The following is a 17,176-nucleotide window of genomic DNA, read 5'->3' on the forward strand; positions in this document are numbered from 1 at the left end:
GTTCTTTCCTCTGCTGCTCTGGTCACAGGGCATCGTCGCCCACGTTCATCTAAGATGGTGTTGGAATCTCTTAGTGCTCTCCACTCACTGTCCCTCCCTCCTTCTCTCTTTTCTTTTCCTTTCTTCCCCCCCCTCTTTCCTGCCTTCCTTCCTCCCTCCCCTCCTTCTTTCATTATCTTTATGAGTTCAGACTTTTTTTTTTTCCTTTTCTTAATTTTGCACAGGTTTGTGGGAAACCAGTAGGTAAGCATGTTGTGTCTGATAAAAAGTCATCGTGTATTTTTAAGACTTTCAAATGTCTCATGGAGACTCAGTTTGTCCTTAGCACTGAGCTATTTGTTTAATTGTCAACAAACCTCAGGAGCAGGGTTCTGTTATGCTTGTTTGTTATAGAAAATTCAAACAATATAGAAATGTCGAAGGCAAACCAGAGAGTCACTTAGAAGCTACTCTGCGTCAGCTCCTATGCTGGGCTTCTTACCGGCCCATCTGAGGCTGCTCTGTTCGTCTGTCCTGGTTGTAGTCCACCTGGCGTGTTGCGTAGTTTGTTGGTTTCCCCTGGTGTTTCCAAATGGCCAGCTGTCCCTCTCACCATGCGTCCTGCATGTTGTATGCACATGCACTCACTCATCCATGTTCCACGCTCTGCTTGCACGACGCCACAGTCCAGCCAGGGGCTCACAGGGAAGGGCAGCACAGAGGCAACAGCCACAGCTGCCTGTTAGTTCCCCCAGGTCACTAACCCAGGCCCTGGTTGTTGGACCTTGGATTGTTTCTGACTCTGTACATTATGAGAACCCCACCATGAGGGAGTCACTTGGTACCTGAAGCCCCGTTCTGAGGCCTGATTATTTCATGGGCAGGTTCTTCAAAGCAGAATTCTGGGATTTGAGAAATTGATATGTTAAGACTCAAGATTTATATTATCAAATGGGTCTCCAGAATTGTTCCTAGGTGCTCCTTAGCCGCAGTGAGGCACATATTTGCCATCTTAAATATGCAGAGTTGGTTTCCCAACTCTCTTACATATATAAATGTCAAATATTCTTGATGAAAAACAAATAAACTAAAGCATAAACATCTTTAGGTAATTGTATAATGCTTCACTGTTTTTGCTAAGTGTTTGCATTGCTGAGACTTGGAGTCCCCCAAAAAAGGAAAAAAGAGGGTGGGTTGTAGAACATGGCACTTCACACAGCCTGGGGACCGAGTAGGTGTCTCCCAGCAAGATCCAGATGCCGTGGTCATTTTAAATGTGCCCTTAAAGTGTGACTAAAAAGCAGGGGAGGTACTGAGGCAGCTCAGTCTGTGCTGAGTTCCCAAGTGGGGGCAAGACTCTGAGCCTGTGCCTCTGTGGTGGGGCCCAGGGAGGGTAAATTGGTCTGTGAGTATGTGTTCTGACCAAGAATGTGTGTGCAGGCATGTGTGCACAGTGTGTGAGGAGAATACTCACCTTTATACATGTTCCATTCGGAAGAAAATGAAATATTTGTGAAATACCGAACATTTATAAATTATTTAATGCTCACGAGAAAGTTAGGTGGTGGCATGTGTGATTTTAGAATAAGGGGTTGAATGAGCTGGGATTTGAACCCACGCCCATCTGGCTGCCAGTTAGATAAAATGACTTGGTTGAGTTCCTAGAACAGATGGCCTCCAGAGTCTAGTCTCTTGGTCTCCTTTCTCTTTTGCTTGAATGTGTGTGTGAGCTGCCCATTCAAAGTCCACTTGGAGAAAAAGATTCTGCTGCTCTAGTTGGTTGGTGGGACAGTGGGAAGATACAGGTGGCTTCTGAAGTCTGGCAGGCCTTTCTCCACAAATGCCACCTGGTGAGACCGACTCTAAGCCCTTCATTTCTGTTGCTCTAGAGAAGGCTGCTACCACCTTAGCTGATTTGAAGACAGCAGGAATTTGCCAGATGGGTGAGCTTCAGAAAGTCTTTCCAGAAAGAAGAGTTTGTCTGTGCAAAAGTCCAAAGCAGGAAACAGCAAGAAGCATCCAGGCATTGGGAACAGCTCAGCACGACTGGCACAGGGGGGCCTGGGGTGGGAGAGAAGACGAGCCTGGGCATGGGGCCATAGGTGTGCCCTCAGCCTGGGCCTGCAGCTAGAGCTCAGCAAGACCCGGGGTAGGTGAGGGGATAGAAGAGTGATCGTGCACAGGCACAGGTAGTGAGAGGGAGGATGACCACCTTTAGCTCATGGCAGCCTCTCTTCTGAGAATGGATTCTGTATTTCCCATTTCATTCCAGAAAAGGCACCATGCTGGGCCGGGGTCTTTATCACCAGGGCAGGACCTCCCAGTCCTGTCAGGAGAAAGGCTCAGGAGGAACCGCTGCAAGGCCATGAGTCCTGCGCACCCTGGGTGGCTCCAGGCTGCATGAGAAACCCACTCCCCTTTGCCTTAGCTGTAGACAGGCAGGAAAGTGCTGCAGGTGAGGCTGAGTGAGCTCTGCCCTCAAGGAGGGGCGTGCGCTTGTCAGATGGCCAAAGGAGAAAGGATGAAGTCCTGGGAGGAGGCTGTGCCTGAACTTGGTGCAGGGACATACAGAGTTCTGGATCACAAGGCCAGCAGGGACAGGAGTGGGCAGACGGGGATTTGAACCCACGCACATCTGGGGCCAGAAAATAAGGCACTTGGGGAACCATGAGTCACTGAAGGCCTTAAGCAGTTGAGCAATGAGCTTCCAGGCAATTCAGAGCTTCCCCATTGGGCTGCGAGGAGGATGCACTTGTGGATGGTCTGGCGAGGTCCTGAGAAAATGGGGACAGTGGCATGTGGCGTATCATTTTAGTTTCTTCAGGCAAAATTGTATGTTTTTAAACATGTGTATTTATCATTTTCTTCTTAAGAAATGCTCATTTTGTCTTAAAATACCCACAATGATGACTCCAAAGACAGTGCTCGGGGTCAACATGAGTGCCTTCCCCAACGTGGGTGGTGCCCTGGGATGCCTGGCCCCGCCCTCCCGGCCCATGCTGGCTCTTCCAGGGCATAACCCCAGGACAAGTGACATGCTACTTCCACCCACTATTTTAGTACTTCTCTTAGAGGAGCCACTGTAGTAAACTCAGTATTTGGATTAAAATCTAGAGAAAACAGGACATGAGATTTTAGCATTGTGTCGTTCACATTCCAAGCAGCTCACTTGGGGAACTTCAGGATGCCCCTTGGCCAGTACCTTGATACTGAGCTCCAAATTGCAGTGGGGCTGCCAGCCCAGTGAGCTGGGCAGAGGCTGCAGCTGAGGTGTGCCAGGCAGGAGTGGGTAGGAGAGAAGTGCCCTTGAAAGTGGTCCTGCGGGACTTACCAACACCTCTCTCCACTCACATCCTGGGGCTCAGTGACAGGGACAAGGGCTGAATTTGGATAGATGGAAAGGGCAGTGGCTGCAGGAATGGCCTTTGGGGCCCACGCAGTGGGTGGCAGGGAGCCAACCCAGCCTGCTCTGCCTCCTGTGCATCGGGCTGTGCCAGGGGCGGACGGAAGCCACTCAGTCTTTCCTGCCAGTGAATTCTCATTAAACTGGAGCGGGAATCATGGGACCTAAAAAATGTCAGCACTGGCGGGAAGCATGCACATCGCCTACCTGGGGAGGCAATGGACGCCTTGGCGCAGCTGGGGACTGTGAAACTGTATGTCCCGGGCCAGCTTTCCCAGGCTGTCACTGCCTCTGTCAAAGGAGAACGAGGGGACAAAACAGGAAGGGTCATTGGGATGGTGGGCTGATGTGGAGCAGTAGTGAAGTGCAGGGCTCAGCCCAGATCTGATGGAGAGTCCCCCAGTCCAAGCCTGTCCCTTTACAGGGGAGGACGCTGAGAGCACAATCCTCCCAAGCTGGTGCAGAGCTATGGAAATATATGTATCCAAATTCCTAGTCACCAGGCCACGTGCCAAGTTGTCTAGATCTTACTCCTCACCCCGCCCTCTGAAGTCGGCATGACTGGGTGCATTTTACAGATTTTGAAGCTGGGATTTGGGGGGGCCCAAGTAGCTCATGGCAGAGCTGCGATTCAAACCTAATCTGCATGCAGACCCAGAGTCTCTCCACTGAGGACGGTGACTGTCACTGCTTAGGTCAGACCCTGGGAGGGAGTTTAGCATGTAGGTTTATTTTCTAGGGGATTCTCTCAGCAGGGGTTGAGGGGCAAAGGGAGACCTAGCCTGGGCAGAGGAAGTCCATCTCCAATGCCACCTCAGTGGAGGCCCCAGTGACCCATAGGGGATGGCAAAGCAGGGATGTCATCAAAATACTTATGTCTTCTTGTTGGTCACTCATTGATATGGGCCACCCTGAGAAGGCTGGCCTTGAGCAGAGGCAGTCCCTGAAGAGGTGACAGTGGTAAAGCCCTGGAGTCCTGACGGGGTGTGGAGGAGCACCCCGCTTCCTCCCTGGTGCTCTGGCTTCTTATAGTCAAGTCTGGAGCACATGCAAGGGTGGACTGGGCTCTTGAACACTGTGCAGGCTCTACTGCACCAGCCTAGGTCCACTGTCCCCACCTGCCAGAGCCATCAGGTGGCACAGCAAAGCCGCACAAAATAAATCCTGATTCTTTTCATTCTCGGGCTAAAATGTCTAGGTGAGCAGGCACTGACTCTAAAATGGTTGAATATTTTGTAAAAGGTTTAAATTTCCTTTCCAGTCATGCTATTGCATGTGTATATGCGCACACACCTGTGTCAATCCTGTAGAAGGAGCTCCTTGTGCAGACCCTGCCACTATTTCATGGCACTGGTTGCCCAGGGATTGGTTTCGTTTCCCAGAGGCCAGCAAAGCAGGGCTGGCTGGCACACCGTTCCTCCCTTCCGTTGCGAGTGCTGGGAGAATCATCCATCTAGCAGTTGCCATGCTCTGTGTGTGTCACCTCCACTCCCCAGCCAGCGAGTGCAGCCAAGAGCAGCTTCTGCCACAGCACCACACTGCCTGGGTGACTGGAATTGCTAGACTTGGCAGGGCTGGGCATGCCACACATCTGGCAGCCCCTACCTCCTCTCTGCCTCTTTGAGATCTGGAGACTGAGAAGGGGACAGAAACAGTTGGCATGCTGGGGTGGCAGCTATGGCAGGTCTAAGGAAATTGGAAAATGTGAGGAGGCTGATCCCAGCCAAGAGCTCCGCCCCCTCCACAGGTTTTGAGGCAGCTGGGAGACACTGGGTTGGGGACACAATGACGCTTTCCTCTCATGGCGACCTTCCCTTTCATCCATCCACTCACTCATTTAATACACATTTCAAGGATGTCTGCTGCATCAGGCACCAGGTGATGGGGCCATGGCAGTGAGCACAAGCAGGTCCCTGCTCCTCTGCCGGAGCCCAGGTCACCTCCTGAAGAGCCCTCTGACCATCTCCTCCAAGGCAGCTCCTCCAGCCCTCCCTGACCTCAGGCACTGTGGCTGTGGAATCCCTGTCTGTCCACTGTGCAGTGCTTACCCTCTGCAGGGGAAGGAGGGCAGGGACCTGGCTCTGGCTCGCTGCTGTATTGCCAGCTCCTGTGGGAGTCGGGGTCAGTAGATATTGACTGAGGGAATGCATGGCTTCCCCTTCCCCACTGAGGAATCTGCTGAGTTCCAAGACCTCTTGGAGGGACTGAGTTGACTTACCCAGAAAGCATCACCTCCTCTCCCCAGGTGTGAAATTCAGGAGGTGAGAGGAGCCCCAGAGGACGGAGTGAGGGTTTCAGGAGGCATGGGGTGTCTGGCACTGTGGGAGGTAGGGAAGGCGCTGGGCGTGCTCTGTGATGGAGTGAGAAGAGGTGATGAGTACCCACCAGTGGCACATCCAAGGTATCCAAGGGTCCCCTGCCATGGAGGTATTGCCTTAAATAGCCTGTGAGTTCCCTTGAGGTTTTCTATAAATCTGTGGATAAACTCAGTTGTTCTTTGGGCTGTGGGATTTTCTCTTGTCTTCAGGACAGCTTGCCCACAGGAAGATGAAGGGGCTGGGCAGGAGCAGAAGCAGGGGGTGTGGAGACTTTGGCAGTCAGTTCAATTCTGTTTCTAGTCTTGCTTTGTGTGACCTAGGGAGTTACCTCACTGCTCTGAGCCCCAGTTCCTTTAACGTGACCCCGATCCCTGGCTGAGATTTGGGTGGAGCCGTGTATGTGAAATGCTGCTTCTATGACACAGTGACTGGGGACGTACTTGGCACAGAGTGTGAAGGCGCAGCCTCAAGCAGGCTGTGGGTTCGAGCCAGCTGCATGAGTCCCCTGATGCTCTGGGCAGCCAGGTGAGGCTCAGGTGTTTGTGCAGATTGAGTTGGCTCTCCACATGCCCTTGAGTCAGAATTTCTGCAGTTTGCCCAGTTCCCCAGGATCACACAATGTGACCCCAAGAAGAGGAATTAAGATGCTCATAGGAACCCTAGTTCTTGTGACACCTCCAGGTAGTCTTCTGGGGGACTGTTGGGAGAGTCCCATGAAAGAAGCCAAGCTTCTTAAAGAGAAATCAGATTCCATCTGAGTCTATGAATGCCACTAGGCATTTCTTGAGGGACTTAGTGTATTCCACAAATTGCCAGAATAGGCATAGATCCAAGTCTGGCTTCGTGTGTATGGTTTTCTCTCAGTTACAACTTTCCCTAGAACTGCCTTTGAGGTTGGCAGCATTGAAGTTGGTGACTCACCCACAAGCTCATAACCCTGACAGAGAGGGCCACTGCAGATGTCTCTGGAAACTTCTGCCTACAATGGGCAGGCCACTGAAAAGAAAAGCCTCGCGAGACTGTGGCCAAATCACAGGCAGAAGGAGGTGCTGCAGCAGAGTGAGGACTGGGAAGGGCAGTTGGTCAAGTCCCTGAGATCTCGGCCACGTTGTGAGGCACCTCCAAGCCACAGTCCTGTCCCCTGCAGGACAGCAGAATCATCAAACATGCACTGAAGAGTCATGAATCCTCTATGTAAGTGAAAGTGTTTTATAAATTGCAATATGCCACATGAAAGTGACACATTCAAAATCAACAGGCCTGTTTCCCATGTGACTTCTTCATCAGCTAATTAATTTATGCAATAATTACCAAGGTCTGTGGTATGCAAATAACAGTAGTATTAATCTTTATAGAGATGGGAAAATAATTAGCTTCCCACTCCTCCTTTATTAATTAAAGAACTTCTTTAATCACATCATTCAATACATATTCATAGATCAGGGCATTTTGTGAAAAATAGTGATGCTTAGTCCTGTTTAGCACATAGTGGAGACTTAATAAACATTGGCTGCAACTGGTTTCTACTTCTGTTGGTGATGTTCCTTCACATGCTGTCATGTTGGTCTTGGAGGAGAAGTCCTTGACCTCGGGGAGCTCCTGATTTCACAGGGATAAAGTCCAGCGGTGGGAGGGTAGGTGCATTTTGGGTCTTAGATAAGAACTATCTGAGTGGGCAGGGGGCCTTGGAGGGATTCCAGAACAGGTTGCCTCTGAGTTGGGTTTTGAAGATGATCTGAGCGGATCGATCCTGTAAATAAACCAGTTTTACTCTGTATGTGAACAGTGCTGTTCACACTTGCAGTGGAAAGGTCAGACAACAGTGTCACAACAGGCCCCTTGTGAGCATGTGGGGCAGCGGGTGGAATAATGGTGGTGATGTTGGAGAGGGAGAGGGAGGCGAGGGGGCTCCCAGAGCATGAAGCTTCTTGGGCACTGTTAGGTTTGGATGTGGGGTGTCCATAAGCTCCTGTAATGCAGGAATGCTTGGAGGGGAAGTGACTGGGTGGTGAGAGCTGTGACCTATGCAGTCCATCTAGTTCGAATGGACTAACTGGGTGGTAACTGTAGGCAGGTGGAGCGTGGCTGGAGGAGGAAGGCCACTGGGGCGTGCCCTGGAAGGACACTTCTTCCCTGCCCCCTGCCACTCTGTCTCTGCTTCCTGACTGCCATGTTCTGACCTGCTTCCTCCACTGCACCCTTTTACCATGATGCTGGGCCTCACCTCAGGCCCAGAGCCATGGACTGGGGCCAGAGCTGACCGTGGACTGACCCCAGAAACCTAAGCCAAAATAAACCGTTCCTTCTCCATTCCTGTTAGGTCTTTTGGGCACCGCAATGAAAAGCTGACTAACACACGCACTAGGGTTTTATTTTGGTAGAAACTCCCATAGGACATGTTTACCTCAGGGAGAATCTGAAATTGAGACTTGACAGGATATTTCTTCTGAGCATGAAAGTAAGACTAAGAGTCCAGCCTTCAACATGCTCATTTGGGGTGCCTGCAGAGCAGCTGTGTGGGGTGTCCAGTAAGCACTGAGGAGATACTCGAGGAGCTTGGCCGCAGGGCCTGGCCTGGCTGTGTTTGACACTGGTGTTTGACTCATGGAGCTAGTGAGATCACCCATGGAGAAGTTGTCTGAGGTAAATAGTAAAGCCAAGGCCAGAGCCCCAAGGAATAGCAGTATTTAAGGGACCAGCAGAGGAGGGGAAGCCAGGGGAATGAGAGGAGTACCAGTGGCCTATGGCGTCACAGAAACCCGGCAAAGAGGCAAGGCAGGAACTGCAAGGAAGATGGGTTAGTCATAAGCAGCCCTCTGCAGATTTGGAGGATGATGAGGGAGAAACTGAATTGGAGTCACATTTTGAGGAAGTGGGAGCTGCAGACTTTCCCCAAGAATCTTGGCCCTGAAGAGAAAACGAGAACAAAATCAATAGCTAAAAGAAATTGTAGAATGTTGTTTGATCACCATGTGTAGGCCAGGAGCCACCCATGGCAGTGTATTAAAAGCTGTGTTCCCCTCAATGCATCCCAGATGTCACCTATATTTTCAGAGAAATGGGTCACCTGGAACCCAATCCCTAAGTAAAATGACCCTGGGTTAAAGTCTTGTTTTTATGCCGGAGGAACTCTGGATATGTTTTATGCAAAGAGTAAGAGGATGTCAGGGCAGAGGACAGAATGAGAATACCGGAGGGCTGGGATGGGGCTGGATTGGGGACTGACTGACAGATGAAGGCCCAACTCTCAGAGCTCAGAAGGAGGCGAGGGGAGGGGTACGGGCCTGAGTATTCTTCTAGGGCGGAACCTGCTAGTAAGGCCAGAGCCACTGCATATGTCAGGAGTTGCTCTCTGGAGAAATGCAAGCCGGTGGACAGTGTCCTGTTTTCACCTTTTCTTGATCACAAAATTAACAAGGGTGCCTTTTTCCCCCCTTTCTATTATTGAAGGAAAATCTGTTTTTTCTAAGTGCTAACTAGGGCAGAAATAGCTCAGTACGACTTCCACGAGGTTCTTGGTTGAAAGAGGGTCTCTGGTAGAAAGCAGGATGTGTGAGTGGGCGTGGTTGGACCTGCCCAGTGAAAGGCTGGACCTTGCTGGCTCTGCCTTCCAGGGAATGTGTAGTGACCCTTGTGGCCAGAGAGGCCCAAGCCTCTTGGAGTCTGTTGTGTTTCACTTACCCCTTGGGGACATGGAGATTTGTTGGGGCCTGAAAGGCTCATCCTGCCTGAATGGCTTCACAACTTTCCTGGTAAACCAAGTGCTCTCATACAGACTGTAGTCCCAGCCACTCGGGAGGCTGAGGCAGGTGAATCGCTGGAGCCTGGGAGTTTGAGAACAGCCTGGCAATCCTGTGTCTTTAAAAAACAGAAATAGAAAGTACAAAAAGCTTTGCTATTGACCTCAGCCCGCCTGCTGGGCACAGAGTAGCCCTTTAGCAGTCCCTGATGCTTCCCCAGTTTCAGGGCCAGTGCTGGGTGCTGAAGAGCACATGTTTTGTGGGTGGAGTTTACTTAAAAATCAGACATTTCTTCCTTTACTTGATGTCGGAGAAGGAAGGAAGGAAGGGAGGGAGGGAGGGAGGGAGGGAGGGAGGGAGGGAGGGAGGGAGGGAAAATGACATTGCAATCTATAAGCTATTTTTAGAAAGAAAAATGAAACCCAGATGTAGACAAATCAATTAAATCTGAATCCTGCTTTTCAGCCGACCACCCCTTGGTTGAGCTGGGACATGCTACTTCTTCATCTGGAGGAGTGGGCATCATGGTAGACTCTGGGTCCTGAGCCTGCGAGCTGGGGCTCAGCCTTAACTAGTGCTGCCAGTAATTGGCTCCTCAATACTGGCACCCCAAATGGCTAAGTGAATGGTGTTTTATTGGAAGTTCTGATTTCCTGTTTGCAAATCATGGCCAGTAGCATGGCCTGAATTGTGGGCCATGAATGGCTGGGCCAGAAGGGCGTTTTCTGCCTGAATGGCTTCAAAGCTTTGCTGTTAACCCAAGTGCTGAGACGCAGCCTGTAGTTCTGACCACTTGGGAGGCTGAGGTGGAGGATTGCCTGAGGCTGGAGTTGGCAATAGTGTGGTGGGTCTCCTGATAAATGGTAGATGACGTGAAATGCTGCCAAGACCTCCAGCTTGCATACATGCAATGCTTTTATACACACAGAAAACTCATTCTTGGAATTGTTAAGAGAGGCCTGTGGACTCCCAAATGCTGGAGTTCAAACACAGCAAGGGCTCAACCTAGGGCTGCTGCAGGCTGGGGCAGGGGCAGGAGGGAGGCGTGCTAGGGAATTTCTTGGGACCTGGAATAGTGACATGTGGGCTGGCTTTCACTGGGCAGATGACATTCAGTCTTCAATCACAGTGCTCTCTTCCAGGCAGCAACCTAAACATGGAGTGTGGTCAGAGCTTCCATTTTAGGGCCCTAATTTCAACTTTGATCCCAAAACCCCCTCATAACTCTTCTCTCAAATTACAGTGTCCTCACCATCTGAAAATAGGCAACTCAGTGGGATCATGCTGCAAAAATGCCACTTGTACTGACCAGGAAAATAGCAGCATGTGGAGGAGGCCAAGGAGGAGGAGGCCCAGGGCCCCCTGCAGTTCAGCCAGGCCACAGTGCGGAGAGACGGCCCCAGATACAAGGGTGCCCATGGCTGCAGGACCGGGTGGGGGCTTCACCTGCCTCTTGCGCAGCCCACGAGAGGTCTGCTTCTGCCATTTGGCAACTTCTCTGGATGAAGTTTATTTATTGCAAAAAAGAAAGAAGAAAAAGAAAGGTGGCATATGCAGGACTGTATGCAGTGCCCCCAGTTGAAACTGTACCCCCCGTGGGATGGCATCAGGGAGCGCCTTTCTAGGGGATGGGCTCACAATAGTGGAGCGCTCCCCATGGCCTCAGTGCCTTTCTAAAAAGGAACACAAGAGAAATTTGCTCCCCATCTGCTCCCTGCCCTATGAGGTTATAACTAAAAAGCAGCTGTCTGCCAACCAAGATGAGGGATCAAGAACCCAACCATGCCAGCACCTTGACTCCAACCTTCCAGCTTTCAGAGCTGTGAGAATTTTATGCGCCTATTTGCGGCCGCCGGCTGGGAAACCCACCAGAGCAGCCTGAGTGACAGACAGGTGGGCTGGGTGATTTTGCTGCTTTACTTAGCATTCTAACTTTAGTGTCCCCCACCCCAGTGCTGGTCGTTAACAACAGGTTTGAGCTGGAAATTACAGCTCCCCATAGAGCTGAGAGCCTGGTTCAGTTAAAGGCCAAGAACCTTTCATGCCTGGGACAGCATTCTGGAAAGGGTGCTCCAGGACAGGGAGCTCAGAGGGGTAGAAGGAGCACTGGCCTCAGTGGGGAGGCCTCTTTCCACCTGGCGTGGCCCCTTTCCAGCTCCTGGTCCTTGATAAACTCACACAACCTCTCCATGCGACGAGGAGGCATTAGGGCCCTGCCTCTACTCCATGCCCAGGGTGCCGTGAGGCCACAAGTGGCAAAGGAGACACGATATGTAAGCTGTGAAGGGCTGTACTAAGAGGGCGATAGTGTTCTGTAGCCTGAGGCTTATGTTTAGCAATGTTTATTAGAAGGATAAGCTACTGTGGTCTTCTGAAAAAGAGAGCAAAGGAAGAAAGGGATGGAGAGAGGAAGAAGGGGAGGAAGGAGTGAGGGGAGGAGAGAAGGAGAGATTCTCCACTGAGTTTCAGTGTCCTCACTGAGCCCTTCTCTGGAGTGTTCTAGAACCAGCACTCCTGACCACCCATGGAAGCCCCTGCTGGGAGCCAGCCGTCTGGCCTCTTCACTGCGATTGTGGACAGTATAACACATGCTAGACGCCAGCCCTTCCTCAGAGTGGAGCCTTCACCATTGCTCAGGACTAGCCCTGCTTGTAGGGACACACTGTCTGGCTCTGGCCTTGACTTTTGCCCCCAAATGAGATGAACTCCACAGACCTCTTGGCCTCTGCCCAAGCAGTGTTCTGGGTGCTGCCCCTGTGTATCCTCCCTGTGCCGTGTGCATGGCTCAGGAGCACCATGGGACAGCAGTCGAAGTGCTCAGGCTGTGGAGAGGGCTCCCCTCTTGCTGCTCAGGAGCACTGCGCCCCGGGCAGGCCTTGTAGTGTTTCTTGCCTACTTCCCTCATGGCTAAAGAAGGCTGCCTTAGCGGGTTTCCAGGAGACACTTGAGATGAGAAGGAGCTTGGCATGCAGCGGGCATGGCACACAGAGTCCCGGGATCACCGGCTGTTGAGAGTGAGGGCACAGGAAGAGCCCCTGCAAGGCAGGAGAGGTCTTCAGCATTCTCCATTGGGCCCAGGGGTTCAGCCTTGGTCTATAGCGCCCCCCCGCTTTGGGCCCAGGGGTTCAGCCTTGGTCTGTAGTGTCCCCCCATTGGGCCCAGGGGTTCAGCCTTGGTCTGCATACATGGACTAGTTTGGGATGCAGACTGTTCCTGGTCTAGGGAGCCACTCTCTTGGATCAAGGCCAGTTCCTGGAAGAGGACTAGTGGAGAGTCAACCAACTGCCCAGCAAGTGAGAGTAGGCAGCACTCAGTTCTTGAAGGGAGCCCTGGGCAGCACCCAGCAGGATCCCCTCAGCCACAGGATCGGGGAGGGTGAAGTGAGGTGGGGTCTGTGGGGACCGTACACAGTGTCTCACGACAAACCCACGAGTCTGCTCTGACCTTGGCCCCGGGTCACCCTGCCTGTGGCACCTGCCACTGCGTCAGAGGCTCCTGTCTTCTCCTCGTCTCTCCCACTCCCTGTAAACTGCTCATGGAAACGCCTGTGCTTCTGTCTGTTAGTCTCGGTTTAAAGTTTGTGTCCCTAGAGCTGAACACAAAGCTTGGCTCATAGGTGAGAAAAAAAAAAAAACACAACTCGTTGTAGAACACAGAATTGGATTAAGGCGTAGGTGACATGGGAATGGTGGTCCTGTGGAGAGGCCCCTTGGGCCACCTCTGGGGACACTGGGCCACCCTCCCCTCTCTCCACATGCACCAGTGGCAGCTGTTGCTTGCTTTCTCTTCTAGTCACACTGGACTCGTGGCAGTCCCTGGCCCTCTCTTCAGTAGCTCTGGACCCATCCATCCGCGACTTTGATGTCGCCCACATCAGCTCTGCTGCCACCCGTGACCTTGCAGCTGCCCGAGACTTCTGCTTGTGGGGTAAGGAGAGTCTGTCCCCTGTGGGCCTGGGCGGGACCTGCCCAGGTGTCAGAAGCATGAGTGAGGCTTCAGGAGATGGGGAGCACTGGGCAGGGAAGACCTGACAGGGAGCAGGAGAGCTGGGCCGTCTCTGCGTCCCCCACAGTGCAGTCTGTGCCTTGGGTCTGTAAGAGGATCTGCCCAGCAGCACAAGAGAGCCCTTGCTCCAGGGTGGAGGAAGGTCTGGAGCAGCTGGGGGCTAGTCGGAGGCAGACTCCAAGCGTGGGTGCCATGACGCTCTGCAGACAGTAGGTCGGCCCTGAGGGCAGACGAGGACCGGTGCTCTGGCCAGGCTCATGGGGCCCATCGAAGACCTACGGGTAAAACTTAAATTTCAAGATATATTTTTCAATGCAATTTAGAGGACTTTCTAGTAGACAAAATTATTCACGGATGCATAATTCCTTGAAAGAGTTTCTAGTCATCCCTGGTATTCAAACAAAAACTGGGTGACCTGTTCAGAATGTTCCTCAAAGACTTTTAGCTTCTAAAAGTGGCTGAAGTTGGATACCATTGATTCCCCTCCAAGATTCTGAACCCTTCTGAGATTCCACAAATTTCGTGAATCTCCCCTACAAGGTTAGAGAACAGTATGCACAAGGCCAAATTTATCTTACAGACCAGGCCACCGTGTACAGATGTACCAGTGGTGTACTGCCCAATTCTGGTTGGTGCCATTCAGAAACTGGGCTCTGAATGGGGCCCATAGGACATGCCTTGATTGCCTAATCAAATGAAGCAGCACTATTTCAGAGTTGTTTTTAATACTGAGTGCCACGGAGTAGTTTCAATTGTCTAGTATAATAACTGGCTTGCATGGTGAAGGACAGTCCCTGCTGGCGTGTGGCAAGTATGTTACAGGGTGTGGAAGCATTTAGAGGGGACAGAGAGAGACAAGGAGGAAGAGGAAGGCAAGGGCTGGACCAGGAAGAGCCCTGTATATTAGGATTCCATCCTGAAGCCCACAAGGAGCCAGAGAAGTGTGCTAAGCAAAGAAATGACAAGAGCCCTTTGTGAACTAGGTGAACAATAGATGACCTACCATGCTGGAAGGTCGATGGGGGTTCCCAGCACCATCTCATCCCTGCCTTCTCCAACAAATGCCTGGGGTTTGCAGGGGGTGCTCAAGGAAAGAATGGTTGTGTGGTGAATAGGGGTGGGTCGGTAGTGGAAGGGAGGTTCAGGGTGGGTGGGTGGATGGACAGTGGACAGAGGAGGCCTTACGCACAGCTGCTGGTACATGATTAGATGGAAGGAGGGATGGACGGATACAGTGTGCACACAGCCATGCCTGGTTGCACCAGCGAAATCACACTCCTAGCCCAAGCCTCACTCTTTCTCTGCAGAATGTTCCCGTCACCAGGCCTGCCTGGTCACCACTCTCCAGGCCCGTGCTGGGGCCGTCAGGTGCGTGTTCTACCCTGACACCCACAGCTGCACACACAGCCTGCAGGGCCAGAGCTGCCGCCTTCTGCTCCGTGAGGAGGCCACCCACATCTACCGGAAGCCTGGTGAGCCTCCCTTGGGCTTTGCAGCCATTCCCGGGAACCCGCAGAGCTAGGAAGTCACATGGTGAATTGGTGGCACTGGCTTTGTGAAGTTTAAGGGAAAGTTGGCCAAAGTTACTCTGGGGGGGTGGTGCTCATCTGGGAGGGAGGAGGGAGGGAGAGGGGGAGGGAGAACACTTAGCTTCTCATCACTTTCATTCATTTACTTTTTTGAGTATAGAAGCCATTTTTGCCTTTGGATTTTTTAGTATAATAATTAAATAAGCCATTTTTTATTTCTGTCTTGTTGTTTAATGAGCTCTTTCACATGCCTCGCTCGTCTCCTTTGGTGCTTAAACGAATCCTGCGGGTAGCAGGATGTGGGTTTTTCCCCCATCTTAGCCATCAGGAGATAATTGTCCAGGAAGCTGTTATTTCTCTGATCTTTCTCAGCTAGGGATGCCAGGGCAGCGGCTTGGAGCCAGAACTCCTACAGACCCACATGGCCCACATGCCATGTCATAAACACCGGGGAGAAGGAAGCTGTCCCCAGATGAGCTGAGTGTAAGACCACTCAGGGCCGGGTGGGGCTCAGAGGCAGAGTGCTCTAGATGTGCGAGGCTCTGGGTCCATCCCAAATGCCACCAAACAAAACAGCACACAGCTCCATGTGATTATAGATGAGGAGCCGGTGCTGGGGAGGCCGGGATGAGGCCAGGGAAGAGCAGCTTGCAACTCCATCTCTGAGGAAATCCCACAGCAGCTGTTGCCCAGGAAACAGGGAGCTGGGGGGCAGTCCTCCCCACGACATGTTTATTGGAGAAAACATGACCACTGACTGCAGCCCACATTTGCCATCATCTCCTGAGCAGGGGTCTCACATTTTTTCTCTGAAAGACCAGGTAGTAAATCTGTTAGACTCCATTGCTATACCTTTTTTTGACAACTATTTAACTGCCTCCGTAGCACGAAAGCAGTAAGAAACAGTATGTCAAAGTCACGGACACAACTGGGTTCCAATAAAACTTTATTGACAAAGCCAGGGAGCAGTTGTGTTTGGCCCCACCTCTGCCCTTGAGCACTGACATCCTTCACTGCTATCTGGGTGCTAGGACATCCTCCTCTCCTGACCCTCCTCTACTCAGCCTTCTGAACAAAGGGTATATTCTAGACCTGGGGAGATCTTAACCCCTCAATCTTATCTTCCATCTTTCTGGACATTCATTTATATTTATATGGACAGTCAAACTGGATAGATTTTAATAGATTTCACCAACAGTGTAGCTGATGTGTGTGGTGGTTCTGTTGAGAAATGCCTTAACCTTGAGGTCTGAGTTCTACAGAAAAAAATTAGACTGCTTCTCTATTAATTTAGCGTGATTAAAATTCCACATGAAATGCTTACTTCCTAAGGCAGCAGCACACACATATGCGCCTTCGCTGACACATGGGATTATCCTAACCCCGCCAGTCACGTGTCCTAAGTATGTGGGTATTTTGGAAAGAATCCTCCTGTTCTGCAAAAGTGTTCAAAAGAGGGAGCTGCACCTCTAACATTTTCCCCAATTTTGATTTCACTGGGCAGCCTCAAAGGGTGGATCAAATACCTCTGTCGACAGGAAAGCAGCGCATTCCCTTGACAAGCTTTAGCCTTTGTATTTTTGTATTTTTCTGGCTTTCCTCCCGACTTAGGATGGGGCCATGTTCAAGAACTGTAGCTATTTCCTGCATAGCAAAAGGAATCTCCTCTGCATTAGCACTACATCCTGAGGGCTCACCTGGGACCCTCTGATTTTACAGCTGTAACAGGAAAACCTGTGAGAAGGAACTGGGGGGAGCTGACTTGTGATTGAGGCCAGATTCAAAAACAGAAATAGGCCTGTGGCCATAGGTACCTCTCCATAGTGGAGAGACAGGCTGGGGCCGCAGGGGGGGCCTGCCAGCATCACAGGCTGACGCAAGGCCAGAGCTTGCCCTTCTGAACCAACCCCAGCCATACCCGTGCGCACAAGTCGGGAGCTGGGTCAGGCCTTTCTTGCCCTCAGAGCCTACATTCACTATTCTTCTGTCTCTCTTCTTCTCCTTGCTTTCTCTGCTCCTTCCCTCCCTCCCTAACTCTACCCTTCCTTTATTCCTTCTGCTTATTCACCCAACCATCCACCCATAAACCCATCCATGTATCCATGCATCCAGAAACCCCTGCATCCAGGCACCCATGAATTCATCCATAAACTCATGGGTCCATGCATCCATCCATCTACATGTTGAGCGCCTGCTGTTTGC

At 51.4% G+C, this 17,176-nt stretch overlaps 1 protein-coding gene across 1 annotated transcript in view; it reads left to right on the forward strand.

Moving 5' to 3' along the window:
• Tg (thyroglobulin) overlaps nt 1-17,176 on the forward strand; it is a 213,545-nt gene that overhangs the window by 96,567 nt on the left and 99,802 nt on the right. Inside the window, exons 36-37 of the mRNA XM_015486500.2 lie at nt 13,233-13,367; nt 14,753-14,917. Of these exons, the coding sequence (XP_015341986.1) occupies nt 13,233-13,367; nt 14,753-14,917 (300 nt within the window). The remainder of the gene's footprint in view (nt 1-13,232; nt 13,368-14,752; nt 14,918-17,176) is intronic.

Source organism: Marmota marmota, unplaced genomic scaffold, assembly GCF_001458135.2.
Source record: "Marmota marmota marmota unplaced genomic scaffold, marMar, whole genome shotgun sequence".
Lineage (NCBI taxonomy): Eukaryota > Metazoa > Chordata > Mammalia > Rodentia > Sciuridae > Marmota > Marmota marmota.